The sequence below is a fragment of the Tigriopus californicus genome, chromosome 7 (assembly GCF_007210705.1).
Source record: "Tigriopus californicus strain San Diego chromosome 7, Tcal_SD_v2.1, whole genome shotgun sequence".
Classification (NCBI taxonomy): Eukaryota; Metazoa; Arthropoda; class Copepoda; order Harpacticoida; family Harpacticidae; genus Tigriopus; species Tigriopus californicus.
In genome coordinates, this window is record NC_081446.1 from 1,576,336 (window position 1) to 1,589,393 (window position 13,058).

The following is a 13,058-nucleotide window of genomic DNA, read 5'->3' on the forward strand; positions in this document are numbered from 1 at the left end:
TGTTTGTATGTGGTATTTCCTACTGAGTTAATGTGGAGAACCTCAAAGGTTTTGCCTGGTTTTGCCAGGATTTGAAGGAATAATAAAAAAAAGGCGTCTTGCTTCTCCAAAAATACGAGGAGACATTTAAAAAAGGGTTCAAGGAAGGTGTGATTGGAACGCTATCCAATATTGAGAACTTGAGCCATTCCCGAATGCCAGCGATGATAGCCGGTTTAAAGTGGTTGACTTTAGCCAGGTTTCGAGAGGGCAAGATGAGGGCATAATAATAAGCTAATGATTACTGATGGCTTGGTTTGCAGAAAAAGGGAGTCTGAGATATGCTCCAAAAAAATCAGTAACAAGAATGTTGTTGGAATCGGTATATTCTTATTTAGGTAAAATATATTCTTGGAAGATCAACATTGTTCGAGGGAAAGGAAGATGATGAAAGTTTATAAGAAGGAGAAGGAAGCCGGTTCCAGCACCTGTGTACTTCAGTGTTCAGCTCCCGAATCGAATCGAGGGTGATACTTGTACAGCTTTTATGTGTTATTGATTGTTCGAAATGGGGGAAAGCGAATTGTGGGCAATTTTCGTACCATTTTAGCGTTTTGCCCTTTTAAATTCGGTCCCCTACCCACAAAGCTGTTTCCAATTTCCCTAAGTTTTTCTACAAGTTTCCATTCGAGAAAGGTCGGGAATGAGAAATGAACCGGGGGATCTCTGTCGTGCTAGGCAATCGTGTGCCCCAACTCGCTACGTTGTTTGTTGGTACCGGGAGCTTGCTGAAACGTCCGAATATTCAATTCAATGTTTTTGACCAATATCTGCGCTTTAAACTCGAAGGTTCTAGTATCAATCAGGCTGACAAATAATATCTAGGTACATCGTAACAAGCACCGTAGAAGAATATATGGAAATTTATTGTGGCGAGAGATTATGTAGTGCGTACGAGTTTAGCTGCGTTTGTTTGTGGGTGCACGTACAACCATGAATCTTGGTAATCGTGATGAGCATGAAATGGTCTTGCTTGCTTGTTGCATTGCTGCTCGGTCTAAGGCGAAAAGAAATGGAGTGGTTCCCATTCGAAGGGAATTCTGTTCACACATTGGAATCGAAATTGTCATATTTATCCGAGAGAAGTCTCGTGGCCTCGTGCTTGGCCTCACTGTCCTCCTCTTCAGGGATCGTATCGGGCTCATTGTTGTGGTTCTGTATCAGTTTGAGCGTCAATTGGTTCTTCTTGTTTCGGATCTGTAAATAAGAAATAGTCACAAACTTCAAAAAGAGGGACAAGGACTCAATTCGTTTTCATTCGAGCCCAACCCCCATAAAAGTTGGGATGGAAAAGAGACAATAAGACGTGCGTTTTTGCTTTTGCTTTTGTGACTATTCTCATTTTAATCCTCCGCCAAGAATCTGAAAAGGAGAGCAAAACAGATTTGTGATGGATGGATACCATTAAACGGCGAATAAGAGGCGGTATCGTTACTATTTTTCCCTGACATTGAGGCCAAACGTAGGAAAGAACGAAACAATGGTCTATAGAGGTCATCCAATCACTCACCTTATATTCGGTCTTCACTTGAGAACCCTGTCTAGACAATGAGGCGCTTGCCCCGGCCTTTGCCCTTGCCCTTGCCGCGCTTGCCACGCCCATGCTGTTGGAGGTGGGGGCGGAGTTTATGCTCGTGCTCTATGCGAAGGAACGCCTTCGAACGATGAGGTTGAACCGTGGCATCCAGCACTTTGATGGCGCCCTCAGGGTTCTCAAGTGAAATGCTGGCCCTAAGTTCGTTGTTTCTGTGAACACCCGCAATAAAATCTGGTGACATTACCAGTCGTCGAATGTGACCTTTCATCTTGGGGTGGTTGGCCAGCTCGTTGGCCATGCCTTTGATGAATTCACGGTAGAAATACACGTTCACATTCCGGCACAATTGAAGAAGGACGAACCAATCGCCGATGTAGCACCGATCCAGAACAAACTTCAAGGCCACGCGGATCTCCTCATCGTATTTGTGGCTGATCCGATTGTACAGAAGGTAGAAGCGGATGGGCTCGAAGAAAAGGGTGCACACCCGGTAGAAGAGGAAGAGGGTGGTGGCGAAAACGCAAAAGACCAAGTAGAACCACAGCATGAGGTACATCTTCTCATTGATAATGTTTTGGGAGAGGATGCAAAGGCCGTTGTGCCACTGCTCGTGACCCGCCGCACCAATGGAAGGCACATCACAACTCACGACCTTGGGGAAAGTGGCGCAAAAAGGACTCACGGCCAGTTGGCGCTCGGGCTTCGAGAGCGAATACCACTTGAGCACGCCCCATCCATAGCCAATGAATTGGCCTTGAAGGAACATGTTGGTGGCCCAGATGTTGAAGAAGAGCAGGACAAAGTTCATTAGTTCACATAAGAGGAAGTTGATGAAATATTTTTGATTGTGATGCAGAAGGGTACGGAAATATTTCACAAACTTCTCCACCACCACCTCCATCACCACGCCATCATCATATTTGGCCTCCTCGGTGAGCATGACCACGGACTTGCCCTCGGTACCGAACGAGGCAATGAGGCCTCCTTCGAGGGAGCGCCAGATGCGAATGGGCACCATGAAGAGGCCCGCTTGAAAGAGTTGCATGAATGTGACCCACTGGTAGTAGGAGGTGTCTGGAGCCTCCTCTTTCCTGGTCACACCTTCCATGTCCGCTATACAGTCCATATGGGCCTGATATTGCGTCGGTATGTAACTGGAACCGTGGATCCAGCAATAGTCTTTGGCTGTCTCTCCATCGACGCCTTTGAAGTCGCACTGGATGGGCTCGCCAAAGTACTGGCTCATCACGCCCACCATGGATCCGGCAAAGAACAAGATCACACATCCTTTGGAATGGAGCTTGAAGTGCCAATTGTCAATGTCTGTGTCCTCAAACACAAAGTATTTGGTGATGTCCTCAACCAAATGCGCCATGAGCTTTTGTGGTTCTCCCGCTCGCTCGAGAAGGAGCTCTTCTCTTGGAGAGAGAATCTTGAGCGACGATCAGAGGAAATCAAGGAGCTGATTTCCTCTCTTCAAACTCGGAAATCTTGACCACGATCTGCTCACGTTTTGACATGGAATTGATCCAATTGATCCCGACGCGTCATTATGGCCTTTACTCGTCAATGAATGTTATTTTGACTATGAAACTCTCACGGCCTAAATGCGGACGTAACGCTTTGCAAACTCACACTTCACTCCCATCAAGCGATTGTGATTCCGTGGAAATTTTCACCAGATGTACGTCGAGTTGGGCCTCTGATGTTCATTTTTCAACTGCTGACATGATCGACTTCCAACAGTGTGCCAAACCCAACCGGTTTCCTTCATTACGTTTTAAATTAGTCACACACACGCTAAAAATATCCCCATATTGCCCTGTGAAGGAGCCTGCCTGTTACGGGCCTCTCGATTTCCTCAGCTGAGAAAGTGCGGGTCATATTAAGGACTTGAAGCATATGTTATTAACCCATGCAACAACTGCATCAACAACGATGTGGAAGATAATTTTGGCAGTGGTATCACTCCTGAATAGCATTTGAATCCCACCGCTTTGACTTGGTGGAGATCATTACAGTGCCTGGCGTTTTAAAAGTCCTTGTCTTCTTTGAACCTATTTCAGATACAGTACAGTACTATAGACAAAGAGTAATGAGGATCGATTGTTTGCTCTTGGAACCTTTGTTCAGATTATATGTAATTTTTTCCCATCAATTTCAAGTGTCAAATCTGATCGTGCTATAACTTTAAAAAGACTTCAATACAGATTGTCCAACTCGTATAATCCATTCATTCAGTACATAAATTGTCGGGCTGTACTAATCTTCATCATCGTCTGTGGTGAGAAGTGGCAGAGGAGTTTGAGACTTTGAAGACATTGGTGGATGTTTTCATTTCAAAGCTGTGTGGGCGTTAAGTTTGGGCGGAGGACCCTGTGATTTGTACATGGCATACAGCAAACGTATCAGACCATGGCAATATTGCGTTTATTATAAACTCTGTGCGCCAACATTTGGTGCCCTAGCTTAATTCTGCGTATGAGAACTCAGGGGTTGGTCGGTTCTAAAGGTATGTTGACCTACCTGTTTCTCACCAAAAAGTCCATGAAGCATGCTTGAATGACTGCATATTTTGTCCAGGAAAGTGTGCTAAAGAATGCCATTTATGGATGGGTTTTGGCTCGCTTCTTATGGAGACTCTCGGAGACATTCTCTAGGTGCAGGTGGATAGAAAAGTATGAGCAATAGAAATTAAAGCAGTAAGTAGGAGAGAAAAAAAACAGTTCTAGATTGCCAAGCGATATGAATGAAGTGAATGTGGGTGGCTTCAAATTGATAGTGACTTGCACACACTTCTTAAAGCTCAGATTTCCATAGGTCACGGTTGATAACGAACTTGAATGAGTCGTCCCATTTGAGTAACGGAGCATGAAATACGAGAGGGCTCAATGAGCATTCGATTCCTTGGACATCAATGAGTTGTGAGAACGATTTTAGCTTCACTATGATTGATGAGGCGACAACTGATCCAAATGTGACGCCTGTGCAGTAATGACGAGAAACGAGTTCTTGAAATCAAGCCTTTGAATTTGACGAATTCAATTTTTAATTCTTGCACACATGGCGAACAATGTTCGCTTCATTGTCTGCCCGTGGCAATTGCTGCTGCCCCATTATCTTCAAGTATCTTTGTTTTACAGCCAAGAGGACAAATAAACCACCCACGGTGGTTCTCCAACCCTCGACCCAGCAGATCAATCTACCCACGTCCAAGGCCATCATTGATGCGTCGGCTTCCGTTGACGATGCCACGCCCAAAGATCAATTGGTGTTCAAATGGGAGCTCAAGTCTGAACCCTTGGGCTACTCCAAAGATCTCAAAGAGACGGGTCCTACACTCACTTTGGATGACTTGATCGCTGGCAACTACATTATTCAGGTCACTGTGACGGATGGTGATGGGGCCAAGAGCGTCGTGGCTGAAGCTACCATTGATGTTGTGCCCGAGACGGATTATCCACCCACGGCTAATGCTGGTAAGTGGTTTTGAATATTTTTTCAGCTCTACACGAAACGAAAAAGTTCGAAATCGAGGACCTCGTCAGACCCTTTTAAGTAAGGACGTGCGGAAAGTGCACAATAGCAAAGCCTTTTGGGGACAAAAAGGTGCAAAAAAATATGAAAAGAAGGCATATTCAAATATATTTTTCAAAGTAGTACCAACATGCAAGGCCTCTTTTTAAAAGCCAAATTTTGCCTCAATTTCGGACAAAATCAACATAAATTTGTTTAAATGAGGTCACGGAGTAGCTTCCCACGCCTATTTTTTCTTTTTCAAGCAGTATATCTGCACTATTGGTCTAATTGAAGAAGAAATGGAGAGGTTAGTTGACCTGGTGGAAATAAGTCAGGCAGCTGTCATGCGTTTTTGTGATATTTAACTATCTTAACCCTTGGCTTTGCTTGTCTCTTTGGATTTGAAACTGGCACTTTTCAAGTGGCTGTTTTCACTTGTTTCGCAATCATGATGTGGCGCACATGACATTGATAGGGCGAACTACTTTTGGGTTTCATGATTTAGTAGATGACGTCAAGTGTTCAAATTTCAGCTTGTCACATATATCATTCGGCGGTAGCTTTTGATTTAAAACTGTGTAACAAAGTCGAATGCCAAGAAGGTGCTAATTTCAACCAAAGCACAATCTTTAGGACAAATGTGGCAAAAAAGTGCAAAATAATGTTGAAAAGGTGCATATAAAGGTGAAAAATACGAATGCGTGGAAAAGGTGGTTTTATTGACAAAAATGTATTTTACACATTTTGCCCCTCCCTACATGAGACATGAACAATCGACATTAATGGGCACAAGAAAGTTGAATTTGGTTTTTAAACCACTTCGATTTGGTTTTTCTTTTTCGAGCTACATTGTCTTGTTGAGCTGAAATACATTTTCTGACCAATTAAAGCTTACTAAGGCAAATTTTTAAACATGACATATCATCAATACCCAATGTTTTTGCGTGACACGTTGGTTCAAAATTGTGATGTATGATTTGTTGCGTCCAAAAAACGAAAGAGACAATTTTTTCTTGAACATGTTTTTATCAGATGCCAAGCAGGGACTCTGCTTTAGTGTCCTTGTGCCAAGTTATTTCAGTTTGGAAGGTGCCTAAAGTAGGGCCGAAAAATTAGCCTCTGTTTCGAGGTACTGCCAAGGCATGCAATTTTATTCAATAGTAAATAGATCAAAGCATGAGTATAAATGATATTCTTCATCTCTTTAAGAATAACCTAAGCAGTTGTCGCCAAATTTGATGCAAAATGCGCCTCTTAAAAATTAATTTTCAAGAGGTCTTAAATTTGGTATGTATCTGAAAGTTGGATTGCATACGTAACTGATTAATAACATCTTTTAATTGCCCTTTTGAAAAAAAGTTTTCTTCCAATGTGCTTTATGTGGACGACAAATATATTGATCTGAGCTACTGATAAAAATGTTTATCAGTAAGTTCAGTAAAACTTTTATGTTTATTTTTATTTTTTATCAGTAAAAAAGTTGATACCTTATTGTTGGAGCAATGAATACCGTATTTAGAAGTTCTGGCATTTGAACAAACCTTCAACAAATGATGTACGAGTAGGTCCCATTGTTTTGAGGTTGATTGAAACATTATAAAGCAGGTTCAGAGTTCAAATGAGACAAATACGTCCATTGATTTGTCCAGCGGGATTTGGAAATGTTCGTCTTCCATAAAAATGGCTCGTCCAAATTTAAAGAGGATAACTACTCATTTCTTGTTTAATTTCGGATTGAGTAAGTTGATATTCAAAATCTCTCAGCGAGACGTTATTTATCTTCTTATCTTTGGGACATTCCTTGTAAAAGTAGCAATACCAATTGGACCATTGGATATTCTTTAAATATCTATTTTTTTTGAAAGATGCAATGAGGAAGAACCTGCCAGAGGGCAGTCTGACATGCCTTTTTGGCCCTTCAAATGATGGGCAGCCTAAAAATCCCCATTGGTGGTGCTCTTTAATTTGTCTTTAAGTTAGCTTGTCTTTTGGACTCCCAATTCTAACTGACCATAAAGATTGACGAAACATGTCGCTATTGTTTTATTAGCATCAGTACCCCAATTCTAAAGTTGCAAAAAGGAAGAGTAACTTCGATTTGCCCCGTCTCCTGACCACACCCGAGGTAAACCAAAATCAATTGTGCTCTGAATTGTACGAATCATTCCTTCTAAAAGGAACCAGGAGCGTTGATTTTTGATTGTAAATGATGATAGGTTCTGAATTGGACTTGACTGTGTTTTTGAATCTAGGAGAGGATATCATCCTGTATTTACCACAAAGAGAAGTGACTCTTTACGGAAACAAGAGCTCTGACGACCATGGAATCTCGAGTTGGGAGTGGACCCGCAAAACCGCCACGGGCACAGAGGAACTGGCTGCAGACACCCAAAACATGAGAACTCCCCAAGCTACCATTTCTAACTTGGAGGAGGGCACCTATACTTTCGTCCTCAAGGTAAGGATACGAGGTATAGTGTCGCGATAAAAGTATGTCCTATTTCAAAATAATCTTTTGTTGAGGTAGTATTGCTTTTGCGTAAAACTGAATCTCATAGGGAGGGCTTCCTTCTTAGGTCAAGTTTGTCAGGCAGCTCAAAATGGAGGGAAGAGGCACGCTGTGTTATGGAAATTTTTCTTCCGACGTTCCAAATTACAAAAACGTACCGTAATGGCCCATGGTTGCCGTGAACTATAATTAGTTGCGCTGTATCTAAAATTTTGTTTTAGATTAGATATCAATCCAAAATGATTTGTCTCATCTGCCCTATTTTGCAAGAGACTAGCCACACTAACACCAAAAAGGCGTTCTTTTGGCGATCAGATTTTACAAGATTTTATGGGCAAAGTATAGCCTTGAGAGCCTATGAAAGGCACAGCTTGTAACTTTGCAGATCATCTTTGGTTTCCAGTGGCCTATGGTTTATTAAAAAGCACAGTTTTGTAACTTTGGCTCTTTGGCAGTGACCTCTGTTGACCTGGTCGTGGTCTATGTTCACACTCCAAATCCGACCATGTTGTTAAAGCCTTTCAGATTAAGCCATTCCATGGATTGAATCTATGACATAAAAGTTTGGAAACAACTCTCAATAAAATGCTTCACCAACTCATACCATCAGATCAGTTCAGGTTAATGATGTTTTTTTTCAGCTGGTGGTTCAATGGCCACCGTTCTCTCCAGATTTCTATTTAGTCAATTCTCTAGAGATTGGTGAAATACAAAACATACAGCATTCTGTTGAAGCCTCCAAACTTTTATGTCATAGNGCAAGAACTAGGGACGCGCTTGTTTTCGGCTTGTTATTCAGAAGTTATTCAAGTTTATGCAAATAGCTATATTTTCAAGTATTCATCAAAATACTCTAACATCAAATTATTTCACTCATCCATATTCTTGTTTGTTGCAAATTACGGAAGGTGCGGTTGTTACAAGGGGTCGTGAAGTTCTGGCGGACCCTGTACGTATTGTTAGACGAAAAGGTTTAAGATCACGTTTGAATAGATTGAAAACGATTGCATTCGAAGCAGATGTGCATTTAAGTATTAGGCACACATCATTGTGTTGAGCACAAGTGCACCAGTTAGCCTGGGAAGCACCCTATTTGGGTTCATTTTGACATGAGTCACACGGTGTGCCTGCCTCTTCTTGTCATCTCTCTATTGTTCTATGTGCGTTTTCAGGTCACGGATGCCAAAGGCCAGTTCTCACAAGACGAAGTGAACGTCTATGTTAAGGCTCCTACCAATTTACCGCCCACGGCAAATGCGGGTCCTGATCAAGAGATATCCCTGCCCAAGACTTGGGTGATCCTGGATGGGTCTGCTAGCAAGGACGACGTCCAAGTGACCAAATACAATTGGACCCAAATTTCTGGACCAAACCAAGCCAGTTTTATGACCAATAACACGGGAAGTGCAAACGCCACGGGCTTGACGAGAGGGGTCTATGTGTTTCAATTGGAGGTGTCGGACGAGCGGAATAACACCGATCAAGCCCAAGTGACTGTAACCGTGAATCAGGATGCCAATAGTGCACCCGTGGCCGATGCAGGCGAGGATTTTGCCGTGACCTTGCCCGTGAACTCGGTGTATCTGAACGGCTCCCTCTCCAAAGATGACTTGAAAGTGACCAAATGGCTGTGGACACGGGCGCCGAATTCGTTGGCTGCGGGCAAGATCGTAGGCAACACGGATGTGCAGCCCGCTTTGCTAATTGCAGATCTTGTTCCTGGACAGTATACGTTCGAACTCCAGGTAAGTCCATCCACTCAGTACACCTATCCACAGTACGTCAAAATATTGATGCGACTACCATTTCTTTTGGTAGTACTTTTTATTCCTATTATGCACGTAACTTATCAAATTGTGCTGTGCTTTCTTTGTGGGTTATTGCTGGTAGGCTCAAAGATGATTAATGAGCGATATGTCAGGGCCCAATACGTATATTTCCCCCAGAAAGAGTTCAAACTCTTCTCCGACCAAAGAAAAGGGAATTTTTACTGCACGAGTCAAGTTATCGTCAAATTAGAAAATGACTTCAGACATGTCTAGCAACGCTCGTTATTACGCTCATAAATACAACTTTAGATATTTGCAATCAAAGGTAAAACACTTTTTTAACGCACTTAATTGTTAAGTGGTTGGTTCCAAATATGTATCTTCAAATGCCTATGGAGCTTCCAGCAGAGGAGGCTGAAGGATCAACTGTTATGTAGTCATTACTTCATAACTTTGACTACTTCTCTTGAGGTCCGTACGCCAAATTATCGTCTCAATTTTGGTCCAGTTACTTCATTGGGCCCGATCTTATGATCATAATAAATGCTGATGCTGGTCATCATCTCTAGTAGTCCGTAGATGTGGCCGTGCAATGGAAGGAGATTGCCTGAACTTGTCGGTTATTAACGAGCCTCGCTAAGTAAGCCCTTATTCATGATGATCACTCTTACTCTATTAAAACTTGCAATACTCGCAAATCATTAAGGAAGCGCCAATTTCTTCATGTATTTTAAACAGTACATGCATACATGTGTTTTCAAGCATACAAGAACCAGTTATAGTAACTTTAGATGTGACGTGATTGCTCCTGTTTCAAAAATAGGTGTGGGACGAGCAAGGGAAATCCTCGAGTGATTCCGTGACTCTGACGGTGAAGGAGAACCCGGAGAAGAAAAACGTGGTCCAAGCCGTGTTCAATGCCGACATCGCCTCGCTCACTCAGACTCAATTAAGCAATCTCATCCAGGGTTGGGTCTACTATTGCATAGCAGTGGGCAGTATAAAGTCAAGTTGTTGGACATTTTTCCGCAACAGGATTCAAGTGAGTGCATTTCCCCAGACTCTTGATCTCGACCTTTAATCTGAAAAACTCCGTATTTTATCGTTGGTCTTTTACGCTTAAAACATTCAAAACATTGTGATTGTTGTTGTGTGAGTATGAAGGTTGGAATTTGGGGACATTATAGCTCAATTTTTTATGAAAGGACATTTTTATTACATCTCGCAAACTTTCAGGATTAGATGCAAAAACGATTAGAACTATATGAGAATTGGAAAGTCAGAAAGGAAGTATGTATTGAATTAGAAAAGAGCCGAAATTTTCATATCCGTAAACAAGTCTAATTTTAAAGGCAAAAAATTTCGAATTGGCAACATTTTAGGGCACGGAAAATAAAAAATATTCTCCCATAATTTTGAAATATTTTTGAAAATATTTTCTATCGAGCTCCTTCTCCTACCAAATGTATTTACTTTGTTTTGGCAGTTGAATAGTTTCTAAAAATATTATGTGTAAAGTGTGGGTACTCACTCTCGTTAACCCCACTCCTCCCAAACATCTCCCCTTTCCAAGAACAAAATCCTCTTCAACAAATCAAACAGCATAATTTCCCGTTCAAAACGAACCATCCTCTCAATCGTTCTTTGACCGATGATAATTATTCCAGATTATGCTGTGATTCATTTTATTGTGGTACGCTCTACGACGAGTATTAACCCGGTGGGTTCCAGTCCAAGTGCCTCTAGCTCATCCTCGTCGGCCCTCGATTTGGCCTTGGACGATGCGGCCGTGGCATCCGGCAAGAAAGTGGTCAAGGAGCTCAAGTCAAAGTTGAAGGCTGATTCCGGCCTGCTCAGCTTCAAATTCCTGAGCTTGGACACTCTGATTTGTCAGAACGAGTGCTCCGGCCACGGGAAGTGCCACCAAGCTACCCGGACCTGTGTCTGTGAGCCGTTTTGGGTGGAGAATTTTGTCAGAACCAAACTCTTCATCGCGGGAGAGTAATTGTGGTAAGGGAGGGTGTATTGTGCCTATACAAGGGAAGCTAGACACTTCATTAGTGGCTTCAATTATGATAGACGACTAAGGATGATTCTGAAGGGAGTTTGATGTCTTTCGTTCCAGATTGGAGTGTAGTTTATGTGGGCATTTTTATGGCTTTCTAATTTGGCGCATGGTTTGTGGAATCTGCTATCTGTCTTGTCTCAAGAAGAGGGGCCAAAACGTGAGTCCAAAGTTGGGACTCGCACCCGTGGAGCCCGCACTCGCCAAAGATACTCCCGATTGCAGCAAAGCGAACCCGGCATTGAACTTAGAAGTAAGCATAATCAGATGATGATAATTTGATCGCAGAAACGTCGTTTCTAGTCGTCGAGTGTCCACTTTTCCAGATGCCCATACTTCGAGTATCATGATCTCGGAGAGTGACTCAGAAGACGAGATCAGCTTTGACAGCCCCAAGATTTTGAATGGCACCACTGTGAGGAATGGTAATACCACCAAAAGAAACGGATTTGCACGGAGTCAAAATGCGTAAATTGAGCGGAAAAATTAATTACACAGACCCGCCACTATTTTGACAATGTCTCTCAAAACATGCAAATTGCGATTAAAACGAGAGATCTAGAGTGTGATCTTCTAAAAAGTAATGAACAAACAATTCTTCTAAAGAATCTGCAATATTTCGAAATAGTTTAATTTGTAGTTTTATATATTGTACTGTTTTAGTACAATGCTAAAAAATCTTCATTTTAATTTCAGCTCATTCCTATGATTATCTGTGCTAAAGAAGGTTTATTCTGTGTTTTGAAGGTTATTGTATTTGACAGAAAAAAAACTTAAAGCAAAACAAGGTTTCGAAAATGAAAACCGATGGGTTTCATGCATGCATCTGGAAAGCGGATTTAGTGGAAAAAACAGATTCTTGATTTTTCTCAATTCTTTGCCCTTAAAAGTATGGGCATTCGTATACTGCATGCTAGAGAAAAGTTTAAATGTCGTATGTTGTGCACAAATCTCACTAAGACGTTCTCCCTCCACAATCCCTACCTAACAACTAAGGTGTTTTCCACAATCGAAAGAAGTTGGTCCGTCAAGAGTGGCCTCAGATCTGACTAGTCTAAAAATCACGCCATATATACATACTAGCGCAGTTGCTATCTCTCTTTTCAACAATGGCACATTGTAAATTGATTGGGGATCAACGTTAAACGAGGAACGTCATTAGAAATTGAGAAATTGTTGATTTGATAGATTAACAAAGATTTTTTGTAATAAAACAGAGATTCAAAAATCAAGAGAAAGATGCTTGTTTCCGCGGCTGAAGGCATTTTATTTTTTGCCAATTTGCCATGTTATCAATGGCAGGTTTGACGGTTTAAGATTTGAAATATTGGAAAACAATTTGTGTGTACCTTTGGCAAGTTCAATAGTTGTTTTCGTTGAGTAAGTTGACGATACAAAATTCAACGAACCTGGTTTTATGCAGTCTCCGTTGTTGTTCCGGAGGAATCCCGCTTTACAATGACAGGCCCCATTCCGACTTTTCTCGTTCAATGGAACGCACTCTTCATTGGCCTGACACGCCTCTAGATCCAACCCAACTTCACAAATGGTCCCTCCTGGGCTTTGGCCTTGATCAGATTTCGTTTGAGCGGTGATTTGGACTTCGCTCCAAGCTGTGTT

At 41.9% G+C, this 13,058-nt stretch overlaps 2 protein-coding genes across 4 annotated transcripts in view; one reads left to right on the top strand and one right to left on the bottom strand.

The window, feature by feature from the left end:
* LOC131883205 (dyslexia-associated protein KIAA0319-like protein) overlaps positions 1-12,022 on the top strand; it is a gene marked incomplete in the record, with an annotated part of 15,452 nt that extends 3,430 nt beyond the window's left edge. Inside the window, 7 exon segments of the mRNA XM_059230599.1 lie at positions 4,720-5,055; positions 7,348-7,553; positions 8,777-9,349; positions 10,197-10,415; positions 11,041-11,383; positions 11,499-11,691; positions 11,765-12,022. Coding sequence (XP_059086582.1) covers positions 4,720-5,055; positions 7,348-7,553; positions 8,777-9,349; positions 10,197-10,415; positions 11,041-11,052 — 1,346 coding nt within the window.
* On the bottom strand, positions 890-3,980 carry LOC131883207 (innexin inx2-like). 3 transcript variants are annotated; one of them, XM_059230602.1, is made up of 2 exons: positions 1,821-3,462; positions 890-1,236 (listed from the first exon to the last, which is right to left on the bottom strand). In XM_059230602.1, the coding sequence occupies exons 1-2, from the start codon at positions 2,949-2,951 to the stop codon at positions 1,084-1,086; spliced, it is 1,284 nt and encodes a 427-aa protein (XP_059086585.1). In that variant the 5' UTR covers positions 2,952-3,462; the 3' UTR covers positions 890-1,083. The 3 variants fall into 3 exon arrangements, with proteins under 3 accessions (XP_059086585.1, XP_059086583.1, XP_059086584.1); XM_059230600.1 differs by having other exon boundaries at positions 1,093-1,401; positions 1,550-3,979; XM_059230601.1 differs by having other exon boundaries at positions 1,096-1,236; positions 1,550-3,980.
* Positions 12,023-13,058: the final 1,036 nt, after the last annotated feature.